The following is a 13,038-nucleotide window of genomic DNA, read 5'->3' on the forward strand; positions in this document are numbered from 1 at the left end:
CGCTTCGAGAAATGATCCTCTGTGTCTGTGATGACTTTATCATTCCACATTCTCTCCGTGTCCATGGGTCATTCAGGTCATTCAGAAAATAATTAGAAAAAGGAAAAAGGACAGTTGTAAATTTTTAAAAAAGAGTGAGTGTGTATACATGCAGTTCAGTATCCCGAATATGACCGGTATATTAAGTATCCCGAATTTGCGTATGAGCATATAAACAGTATCCCCAATAAGCACTTATTCCGGATACTGAGAAATCGGGACATGCTAGGTGGAGTATTCCGAAAGAAGCCAGGATACTGACGCATGTACACACCTTATCCCGAATACAGGGGCTTCCCATAGAACGCTATTGCTGGTATCCAGGCTACACACTTTTGAAGAGAATTCTATAACGGCCAAGAATGTAGACCGGAATATAACATTCTGTGCTCGTATAAGCACCTTATCCCGAATATGATCATAACCGGGATATGCCTCATATTCGGGACACTGAACTACATATAAACGCACTCAGAGAGGAAGTAGAGTATTCCAAGGGAGTGACGTTTTTATTTTAGGAAGAAGCATGACTGTTTTATCCAATTCGTATGGCCAAAGAAACTGTCACCTTACGGTACTGTATGTGCATGACATGGAGTGAATGGAAGATATCCGTTTTATTACTCTTACTTTTTGAGTGCACCCTGGTTCAGTCCGAAGTGGCAATTAGACAGACACATCTCCTGCATAGACAACTGTTCACTGAATAATTAAAGAACATCTTCTGAATAATTGAAAACAGTATCCTCCACTGTATCAGTATGTCCGAGTGCTCATGTGAACAAAAAACAGTCAGCATTTGATTGAACATCACTGTCTGCAGTGTTGAAATGTCTTTGATGTGATGCTCCACAGCAGCCCTTATTGGTGAACTGCATGCTGGGACGCTTGCCAACGCAGGGGTGGATTGTTGCAGGCCTGTCCTGTTTCGAGTTAAAAGGTTACGGGGTCGCGTGTTCATAGACAATGAAATTGTCAGAGGAAATTAAACGATGGCCAGCAGTGAAGCACTAAGCAACCAGGGCCGCGCTAGGCATAGGCAGACTGGGCGGTCGCCTAGGGCGCCAAATGTCCTGGGGGGCACCAAGGCCCACAGAATTACAATATTAAGCTAAATAAAGCATTAAACTTTACATTTAATGGGCACTCAGTGTATATACATGGTACTAGATCAGCTGTGCTCGATCAGATGTATGACACCATGTTTGCAGATGCCAGTGTCAAATTCCACAAAAAGGAAAGATCGGTGCTCGCCTAGGGCACCAAATTACCTAGAACTGGCCCTGTATGCAACACACGACGGACAAGGTATTAGGATGAAGCTGTACTGTAGTAGCGGACTGCCAGAATGGAAACTATGCACGTTTGAGGTCACAGCCTGTTAATAGCTTTTGACATTCTTTTAAGTATTGCACATAACACATAATTCTGTAACGGCCAACATTCTTTAGACTAGAGGTTTTGTCCAACATTCCAACTATTTCTTATGGTTAATGGTTCACAACGTTTTTGATTACTGTTCCATTTCACGTGGCATTTGATTGATTGATATTGTGTGTGTAAGCACCTTTTATAATATCGATGCTCACCTGTACATTGTTTTTGCTTGTATATTTTTTTCCCATATATTTATTGCTTGTAAATGTATTTTAAAAAATGCTCAAAACAGGATTAAGTATCACATTATAAATTGAAGTATTAAGAATTTGGAAATATTTCATGGTAAATGGACTGCATTTATATAGCGCCTTTCCTCTCCTTCGAGCACTCGAAGGCGCTTTACGTTGTATGCCTCACATTCACCCATTCACATTCACACACAGACAGCAGTGGCTGCCACGCAGGTTACCACTCTGATACCAGAAGCAAATTGGGGTTAGGTATAGGGCTGGGTAAAATAATCTAGTTAATCGATAATCGATCAAATCGAATCGAAATTCACATAATCAATTCACAGGGCACAAAATCGTTTTTTGGGTTCTTTTTCTTTTTGTTCTTTTTGTTTAATTTAGGTCTATGGAAAATACCCAGTAGGTATTAGTCAATTAGGCCTAGGCCTACTTATTACAAATTAGCAATCTGTTAACACTGTCAAGCCACAGCCTTTGACACTTTTATATAAAAATAGGCAACAGCATCTTTTGGTGGAAATCCTGGCACCAAGAAGGGAACGGATTGAATCGATTTGGAAGGAATCGAATCGAATCGAATTGAGTCGTGATTAATCGATTCAAAGCCCTAAGAATCGAAATCGAATTGATACAGGGACATGGCTGCGATACCCAGCCCTAGTTAGGTATCTTGCTCAAGGATACATCGATGGGGTCAGGCAGTGCAGGGCTCGAACCGACAACCTTCATAAAATTCTAATATTCACATAAACACAGTTCAGAGTGTGTACAGCAGGCCAGGGTGACACTGCAATTATAATGCCAGTATGATCAGTGACAAATATCATAAAACTGCTAATTAGGGAATTGTTCAAATGTATAAAATGATATGTCATCAAAATGGATCAAAGCAAGGAAGTTTGTACTGTGTGCGGATATTTCTTCTGTTTTTTCATGTGTTCTATTATATCCGGCTCCTCTAACACTTGTTTTTGGGATGTACGCACACTTTATACATTTTTGTTAATCTCAAATGTAAAGTCTGAGATGAGGTGATATGAGTGAATGTTGGTGGTGTGCAGGGCTCTAAATTAACACCAGCCAAAATGCTGGTGTAATGTCAGTTTGGCTGGTAGAAAACAGCAACTTTACTACTAGACACTTTGACCCATTAGTCAGTGTATGTTTGTCTAGTGAGATTAACATCTATTAGACATTTTGGCTGGTGATGAAAAAAGTTAATTGAGAGCCCTGGTGGTGTGTGAGCGTCAGTGAGTGTCTAGCCATGAATACTGCCCTGCAGTGTGGGTTGGTGTCCAGCAGGGGGCAGATGTTAGCCACTGATTTCCTCTTCCTTCTGACCTCGCTCCCTCCCATCAAAGATTTTCTTAGTAGAGTAAGATACATCAAGCATGTGCATTTCCTGGATCCATGTGATGTCAGGTGAACGCCCCTTGAGGAGACCTTCGGTTAGGAGACCTTTTGGAGTTTTATTCTTAGGTTGAGAATAAATGGAGTTCCCTTGGCACTGTAGATAGCGGTAGTGCACATCTTATGCAAGCCTCCACCAAACGCCACAGAAGAGAAGAAGAAGGAGGGGACAACGCCCCCTTAGGAGACCGAACTTGAGCACACTCCTTTGCATTGGGTACACAGGGGTTGGGGTATCTTGTTCTACTAAGAAAATCTTTTCTCCCATCTCCTTCTCCCCTCCTCAGGTCAGCGTTTACCTCCAGAACTGGTCGCACGTCCTCAGCTACGTCACCAAGGCCGAGTCAACGCCAGAGTTAGCAGAGGTGAGTCACACCAGGCCTCGTTATGATTTCTCGCTCTCAAGACTAACATCTAAAGTTGCTGTGTCCCTCCTATGTGCTTCTACAAAAGCCCCCTCACTGTACCACAAGTGGATGTGTCATCATACCCTGCTGAGAAAGACTTGACCTCTCCAGCAGACACACCATTTTATATCTTTATCTGCCTACGCAATGGAAATCTCTTTTCTGATTGGTTAATGGGGTGGCCATTAATCCCTGAGAACAGGTCAGGCGTCAAGCGTGCGACGCACATGCACATCGTCAACGGAAAATTAAACTAGAAATGCATTCAGAGAACGCAGACCTCCGCCAAGGAAGTTCAGTTCGTTTTGGACATGGGTATAGAGCAGTGGCGGCTGGTAGTCTGTCAAACAGGGGAGGCTGTTCAATTACAATATGTCCAGAACGCAAAAATAAGGGGGGGGGGGGGGGGGGATGGGATTTTGACACACATCTTACATTGGTCCTGAGCCACATATGGCCTCACACACTAAAGGACTCTTGTTGAAACAAATTTGTTAATCATTAATCATTATCCCCCTTGTAGCCTATTCATAGGGAAATGTTTTTTATTATTATTATCATTAGGCCTACCTCCGCCACATAATGATGTGATTTAGTTTGCCTTCGTTGTCTTTGTTCATTACTGGGTGCACGGCTTAACTTACCACTAGAGGTCGCAAAATCTTTAATTATTTACCAGACATTGCCAACACAGTAGGAAACAAGGACTCGCCACTCACGGGACTTGGCAGTTAACCAGTTGATAAGACACCACGAAAGCTCAAAAGAAACGGTTGTTCTTCCCTACCTTTTTCACCAAGTCAATATTAGGCAGCTCTGCTCTGCTCCTTGATATTCATTTTCTCCTCATAAGGACGACTGGAATTCGCCAGAATTTAATCCACAATGCTTGGCATTTTGCATAGCTCTCTAGCTTTCTTGCAAGCTAGCCCTAACGAAAAGTAGGCAACTTCAACTTTTGAATTGGGAGATTAAAAAGGATAAGGACATGCCACTATTAAGACTTTATTCGCAACACTCGTGTCACTAGGTTTACAAGAATATGTACACAAAACTGGAGTACACCGCAATGAATAGCTTCCCCACTGGTTACCACGACGAAACTTCTCAGTCAAATTAATAACATATCCGCATTTCGAAATGAAATGAACTAATGTAGCCTACTGACACGGGGTTCACCCAATCACAAGTCGGAGCTCCAGTCTCCGGTCCCTCCCCCCTCCTCTCTCTTCTCCATTCACTCCCAGTGAGGCTCAGTCTCAAAATCAAAAAAATTTCACGGCAATAGCCAATGACCGTTTAGCATTTTGCCATTGAAAAATCGTACAATCCCACATGCCATTGAAGTCCATTGAGACTCGACTCGCTTGCGTTGTCATGAGCGGAAAAAAAAACTCGTGCGAGCCTCGGGATCTTATAACAGATTGGTTTCATATCTAAGTTGAGCACATGCATTTTCTATGGAGCTGGGTCTGAAATAGCAATGTTATTAAGTTGTGTAAAGCATTAGTTTACATACTATTCTCCGTGATTTTGGACAGGAGGCGGCGCCTCCCTTGTACTCAAAGAGGAATCGCCTCTGGTATAGAGTCATGATGTGGTTTCATGTATTTAGGCCTATAGGCTACATAGCATTTGTGTTCAGGTAATTGAACCGTCAAGTTGTAACCAAATTACAGTTCTCTCTGTCTCTTTTATCATTTCCATGTCCTCTAGCTGTGGACTGTTTAGTTCACCTTTGATTATTTTATATTGGCAAAGTGATTGTTCATGCTATAGCCTATGCCTTCTGTGATTTGCCAATGCTGCTACATAGGCCTATTAGTCACATTGTTGATGATTGGCAGCATGCCTTTCATTAGGCTACCATCTAAAACAAAATAAAAAATTAAAAGCACAATTTTCATTGGCCAACACCCATAGTAGGCTACATATTCTACAGCAGTGCAGCGGTCCCCAACCCAACAAGACAACATACTGTAGGGCTACTTTGAGCCGTTCACTTAATTATTGAATCAGAAATGTCCAAGAATCCCCTTATCCAGTGGCAGTGCATGGATGGTTGTGGAGTGTCAGTTATTGTTTTGGGCTATTTCGCAAGGCTAAACAAACTTTTGAGAGGTAAATCCACTTGTATCATTTCTAGCTGTTTCAATATCGTGACACCAACGTTGTGCTACAAACGCAATTGCTTAGCGAGAGACATGCCGACTCGACTGGTCGCAGCTAGCGGAATCATGCCTACCCCGACACTACACTTGTTGGAGAAGTTCCTCCTACCTGGGAATCCGTTCATGAGGGCGAGTTGGTCTTGGCGCTGCGGGCAGATGATCGGCACCCGGACCTGCTCGCTATTTCGTATTGAAAATCACTGTTCGCCGCATCTCCAGCGTTCATTCGTTATGAAGTCTAGGAACTAGTCTATGGAATGTTTTGTAGTGCTGATGGCTTCAGTGCGCGGGGATTGGGGAAGCAGCAAATCACCGCGGACTAACGCAATTCGCGCGCGCCTTTCTGTGAGCTTAATTTCATATGAATGTTTTGTGACAGCATTGTGAACTTAAACGATCTGCGAGGCTGTAGCTAAGGCTGCTTTTTGATAGCGATTTTGACTGCGGTAAGAATTTCACTTCAATGCTCTGCCCCGGTGTGGCTGCCCGGTGTGAAGGTAGGCCAGCTCAGGGCTCCTCCTCACAGAGCCGTCCTCAGTGGTCCTTGCGCGCCCTGCGCGCCCTGTGGCAGGCCATGTAATAGCAGCGTGACGAACACACACAAATTCGGGCGATCACATAACCTCCTGGCGGAGGTAATAATCACATCGTCGGGATACCAAACGAAGATTCTAGACGCGTCTAAGTTAGATGCCCGGATAGCAACGTAAAGGATCTTGCTCACAATATTCTGGTCCATTTGACATGGTTCCTGCAACTTAACAGGCAGTAAGAGAGTGAAAAAGTACCCTACCGTAACGGCAGATAAGCGTGATAATGGCCTTTGAGGTCAACCGGTTAGACTAGGTTAATGGCTTGGCGGAGGTCGCCCAGTCTCCGTGCTGCGCACGTCGCCAGAGTTCGGAGCCGCCGCCTCGCCATTAACCTCATACAACCGGTCACCTCGTCGGCCGTTATCACTTACATAGCATGCAGAGTAGACACATCATTATGGACAGTATCTATAGCATGCAAACACATCATTATATACCGTATCTATAGCAGGGGATGGCAACTTTTATGATGAGGAGGGCCACGTTTTTTCATCACCACCATTGTAGGGCCACATGACCACGGATCTGACTGCAATATCCAGAGTTTGAGGTGCACTTTGTTGCTCACTGACTGCCCATATTGTTTGGAAGCAATAGAAGTGTACTCTATTGGCCAACAGTATAGTTACAACAGACTAACTCAGTAGTCGTTTAAAAAATATATATATGGTCATTATTTTTTTAATAAGGCCTACTACTGTTTTATCTACGGGCCGAATTGAGTGAGGAAGCGGGCCGCATGTGGTCCCCGGGTCTCCAGTTGCCCATCCCTAATCTATAGCATGGACTGCAGGGTTTTCCTGAACTGCAGGGTTTTCACTTCACTGGTAACACTTTACAATAAGGTTACGTGGGTAATGACGGAATAATGTCTGAAGTAATGACTGATTAATAGTGAATAAACATGTGATTCATGCATGCAGTAATGTCTACTCCATTAGTAGTCAATACATAATGATGAATGACTCATGATTGGAATAATAATGATTCACTATGAAGTAAATGTGGTATATCAGGGGTTAATTAAGGGTGTGAGATCCAAATGTTAATAAATCATGTGTTAACATTTCGGAAAAAGTTCATACCATATCTTTCCGATCATATATGAATCAGACCTTAGTTAACGGTGCATGAGTAATAATGGAATCATATGGTCAGTTATTCCCCAACTGTTAGGGTTGTTGCAAAGGGTCTTGCATGACCTGCTCCTCGTTTCTCTGAAATACTGTTAGGGGTCTTGGCGTGCAACCATGTCCTCATATACAAAGGTCTCCAGAGATGGCTGTTTGCATCCAAACGTGAGACACATCCCACGCGTAAACCACTACAACCAGCAGACCCTGATCTGGAGGATCACATAGTTTCTCTCCGAGCTCGCCTTCCTCTTGGGTGCCCTCTCACTCTTTCCGCGGAGAATTTCAGGTATAACTGTCACTGGATCGATATGGCATGCCTTTTATCTGCAGTGGTAATACTGGATTAGTAAAATCCTGCAATTCATTTATCAATGATGAACCACATTTACTTTAAACTGCGAACATAATTTATGAATTATTTCACCATAATACAGACCATGAATTGGAATCACTGACCATATGATTTCATTATTACTCATGCACCGTTAACTAAAGTCTGATTCATATATGATCAGAAAGATATGGTATGATCTTTTTCCGAAATGTTAACACATGATTTATTAACATTTGGATCTCACACCCTTAATTAACCCCTGATGTACCACATTTACTTCATAGTGAGTCATTCATCATTATGTATTCACTACTAATAGAGTTGGCATTACTGCATGCATGAATGTGTTTATTCACCATTAATCAGTCATTACTTCAGACATTATTCCGTCATTACTCACGTAACCTTATTGTAAAGTGTTACCACTTCACTTTGTATGGTAAAAAAGCTGCACTCCTGGATCAATTTCTTGCAGTTTTAATACTGGGTTAGCATGGCAGACAGACAGACGTTTCGGCCTAAGCTGTCTTCAGCGTCTTTGCTGTTTGCTCGTACCCAAAGACCTTGTAAGAAACTTTTCGGAGTTGAGCGCACGTTCTCTACTAAAAGCACTTCCTTCACTTTCCCTTTCACTTTCACGATGCACTTTTAAGTCAAGTCAACTCAAGTCACGTCAGCTTTTATGGTCCGTTTCTTCATATGCACAGGTCATACAAGGAAATTGAAATTGTGTTTCTCTTTCTATTCCATGAGAGGACATAGACATACACAGGACTGACATTTACAGACTGACATCAAAGTGCGAGACAGGACAAGTAACAGTGATGGACCAATAACAGTAAAGGGATGAAGTGATAAGTGAGCATTTAACATTGTTGAGTGACAGTGATGGGCTATTGATAAACCAGTAACAATAAGTGATAGAGTAATAAATAACAATTTAACATTGAACGTTTAACATATAGGGGAAAAGAGTGGAAGACAAAATAATAGTAAAATACAAACTCCAACTCCGATGAAGTTGGGACGTTTGGTAAACAGTGAATAAAATCAAAATGCTATCATTTTCAAAACATTCAATCTATTCATTAGATGGAGAATAGTGAAAAGACAACATAGTAAGTGTTAAAACCGAGAAAAAATATTGTTTTGGGGGACATATGTACTCATTTCTAATTTGATAAATCCAACACGTCTCAAAAGAGTTGGGACGGGGATCAGTGAAATTTAGTAAACAACAAAGAAGAACATTTCAAAATGAATTGTACTGACGGACAATATAAGTGTCCAGGTATAAGATCATCACAGAGAGGCTGAGTCACTCAGAATTAAAGATGCAAAGTGAATAATTACCATAGTTATTACATACATTTTTTTATTCCCTTTGATTTACCACGATTGAGTGTATATAAGACATATTTTTGTTAATAAAATTATTGTATAGGTTCATGACATCATGAAATATATATTGGCTGTAGTCTCACTCTAGCACTCCAGGAATTAGAGCTATTGAAAATTGACCATATTAAGAATGCTTAATGCATGAAAAGGATACAGGGGTGTAACATTCTCCTAAGCACCTGAGCTCACTTGAAATAGACCCAGAAGACATGGGAAACTGTCCTTTGCTTACAGAAGTCAGCGGAAGTTGTAGAAGTCCATTCTTTTTGACAATAATAGAGCATTGCACATCCTGTGCTACAGTAAAAATGGACCATCCAACTTGTGTTAGTGCTAGCTTCAAAAGTCAGCCTCCATGATGGCATGCGGGTGCAGTAGTGCATTGGTTAAGATGTTCTCACTCATCTGTAGAGTTAAATACAGTGCTGAATGGTATAAATGGGTTTTAAACAGCATGAAAAGCCACTCATGCATTATATTTTGAAGGGAGATCTTCGATTACTGCCACATAGTAAGGTCAAATTGCATTCTCTACTATGTTTTAACAGTTTGGCTCCATCATAAGGACCAGCAGGTGATAAAATGGTGGGTTTTTGGTCAAGACCTGTCACACTGTAAGCACTACAGAAAGGAAAACATTGCAAAACATGACAAGGAATACACCCACCATTTAAGCTGGTGAAATCATGTCCAAGATAGGAATTAACACTGTTTTTTATATAAAATCATCTCATCGGTTAATGTATTTAACTGTTAAGTGTTGTATTTTGTTTTGTTTTTAGTCTTCCTCGACATTTGCTGCCATTTATTGTCCCCGTCCCAACTCTTTTGAGACGTGATGGATTTATCAAATTAGAAATGAGTACATATGTCCCCCAAAACAATATTTTTTCTCAGTTTTAACACTTAATGTGTTGTCTTTTCACTATTCTCCATCTAATGAATAAATTGAATGTTTTGAAAATGATATCATTTTGATTTTATTCACTGTTTACCAAACGTCCCAACTTCATTGGAGTTGGGGTTTGTACAAACAAGTCAAGGCTATGCTGTACTACGGGGTTACACGAGGACAAGGCATTTTAAGGACTATACCTCATCTAGACTAGACCTCATCTGGACAAGCCCTCTTCTGTGATTTCTTAGAATGGATGTCTGATTGCTCTTGCCCTTTAGAAACGGGTAACCATACACATCAGGTGTGTGTGTGTGTGTGTGCGTGTGTGTGTGCGTGCGTGCGTGCGTGCGTGCGTGCGTGCGTGCGTGCGTGTGCGTGTGCGTGTGCGTGTGCGTGTGTGTGTGTGTGTGTGTGTGTGTGTGTGTGTGTGTGTGTGTGTGTGTGTGTGTGTGTGTGTGTGTGTGCCTGCCTGGGGAGTGTCCACGGCAGGTGAAGTCGACATGTTTTGCTCAGACAACTGACTGGTCGTAATTGGAGAGTCTGTCTGGTCGGATTGGATAGGTGTGCAAGCGCCATTAGGGTGCTTATAGGGCTGCACAATTAATCGAAAAATAATCAAAATCGTGATAAAATAGTGAAATCGAACTCATGATTTTGATCGTGATTTAATCGTGGCAATAGTGACCTACTTTTGAGAGCGTCCTTGAAGCCAGAACATATGGCTTACGACATATGGTGGTGGGTGTTTCTGGCCAGAAATCTGTTCACCTTAGTTTCATGCTACTGCCTTTTACATAATTATTACAATTCATTTTGTTTTGCTCATCCCGTATGTAAATTCATTCTTGGTTATATTTCATCTTGTTATAATTTAAAAAAAAATATGAAAAAAATCAATAATCGTGATTAATAATCGTGATTATGATTTTTTCCATAATCGTGCAGCCCTAGGTGCTTATGTCTGTATGTGTGTCACGGTGCTCATGTGTGTATGTGTGTGTGTGTGTGTGTGTCGTTTCAGCAAAAGGGGGAGAGAGAGGGCCAAGCCGTCTACACCAAATTAAAATGCGCAGCAGGTAATGTACCATCATCAGAGTTTTGCTTTTGACCGTTCATCACTCACACGATCACACATTGATGCAGTCAGAGGAAAAAGTTTGTGCATCCTTGGAAATGTCATTATGGATAATTAGTCATTAAAGGGGTATGCCACTATTTTGGGGCTAAATACAGTTAAAATCGTTGGCTGGGGTTTATAAAGGTGGTAAAGTGTCTTATTTTTCATGTTAAGCGTTGTCTTGCTTTAAGACAAATAAAAAGAGGGAGTATGTAGCTAAGCTAGTGAAAGTCAATGGATCACTGTAGCATGTAGCATGCTACACGGATGCATTGACTTTCTCTAGCTTAGCGACATGCTCACTCTTTTAACTTGTCTTAAAGCAAGACAATGGCTTACATGAAAAATAAGACACTTTACCACCTTTATAAACCCTGGCCAATGGTTTTAACTGTATTAACCTCCAAAATAGTGGCATACCCCTTTAAACATGGCCACCTGATCTTCATGGAGCTCACAAGAAGGAACAAACACTGTCTGCTAGGGCTACACAATATATCGAAAATGTATCGAAATCGCGATATCAAGAGTGGCGATATGAGTATCGCGCGAAAATGACTTAATTATCACGAATATGTAAAACATTTCTGTGCAGTCCAATCACTTGCTGAATGTCAACAAATGCGCAAGAAGCCCGCCATGACCAAAGCCATACCCCACACACAGACCGACAAATTAGTGACAAGAAAAACACTCTTCAATATTTCTAAATATCATTTAAATATCGTTATCGAGGTATTACATGCTGTTATCGAGTATCCTTCTTTTCTGATATCGTGCAGCCCTACTGTCTGCTGTAAATAATTCCACTCACTGATGTGCATGTTATCATATTTTTACTTAGAGTGTAGTGGAAAGTGCGCACATCCAGCAAAAAAGCATCAGCAGGTGCCAAATCAAAAAACTGTCACATGTAGGAGCGGGAAAGGATCTGCACACTGCTTGCAAAAGACTTAATTTATTAGGAGCAACGTTTCGATCATAGATCTTGATAGAAACGTTGCTCCTAATAAATAAAGTCTTTTGCCGTTCCCGTTTCCCATTTGCCTTTCCCGCTCCATCATATTTTTACTTGCCATAAGATGTACAGTAATCATCGTGAGGGAAGGAGGTTGTCATAATGTAAGAAATGTCAAAGGGTGTACAGCCTTTTTCCTATGACTGCATGTGTGCAGATGAGATGTTGTAGAAAAAATAAACATATGCACACAATATATGTATGCTGTCCCTGTATAATAAATATATGTATGCAGTCCCTGTTAAATAAATAAACATCAGACTTTACAAACAACCCATGTCCACACGTTAACACATTAACACACACACGCATAGTGTTGCCACCTGTCAGTGTTCACCTGTCCGGGCTTTATCTGATGTCCATTTGTAATGGTTTGTCCAGCCCGGGGAATAATATAGATTTTCCCTGGACTCTGAATGAAGGGTTGCTTTGCTTTTGCGTTGCATTGCTTACCAAACAAGAGGGCTGATTGGGTTGTCGAAATGCCCAGTTTCTCAGTCAAGCAGAGGTGGTAACGCACGCACGCACGCACACACACACACACACACACACACACACACACACACACACACACACACACACACACACAAAACACACGCACGCTTGCTCAAAACACACACACACACACACAAACACATCATCATCATTAGGAATTGATGACAAATAATTTTTTGTCCTTGTCTTTAAAGTTCTAGAAATACATGAATGCCCCTCTCAATTTCTTTTATGATGACAAATGTATCTGTCCTCTTTCATCAGGGGAACAAGAGATGAACCTGTCACTGTATGTGATTAATTAGTGTCTTAGTGTGTATGTGATGAAACAGTGTTACGACACTACTAAAGAGTGCCACATCGCACTGTAAGACTTGTAATATTGGCG

At 41.4% G+C, this 13,038-nt stretch overlaps 1 protein-coding gene across 1 annotated transcript in view; it reads left to right on the forward strand.

Moving 5' to 3' along the window:
• Nucleotides 1-13,038, forward strand: part of LOC134467315 (COP9 signalosome complex subunit 1-like) — a 46,133-nt gene that overhangs the window by 6,645 nt on the left and 26,450 nt on the right. Inside the window, exons 6-7 of the mRNA XM_063221212.1 lie at nucleotides 3,368-3,445; nucleotides 11,042-11,096. Coding sequence (XP_063077282.1) covers nucleotides 3,368-3,445; nucleotides 11,042-11,096 — 133 coding nt within the window. The remainder of the gene's footprint in view (nucleotides 1-3,367; nucleotides 3,446-11,041; nucleotides 11,097-13,038) is intronic.

The sequence above is a fragment of the Engraulis encrasicolus genome, chromosome 17 (assembly GCF_034702125.1).
Source record: "Engraulis encrasicolus isolate BLACKSEA-1 chromosome 17, IST_EnEncr_1.0, whole genome shotgun sequence".
Classification (NCBI taxonomy): Eukaryota; Metazoa; Chordata; class Actinopteri; order Clupeiformes; family Engraulidae; genus Engraulis; species Engraulis encrasicolus.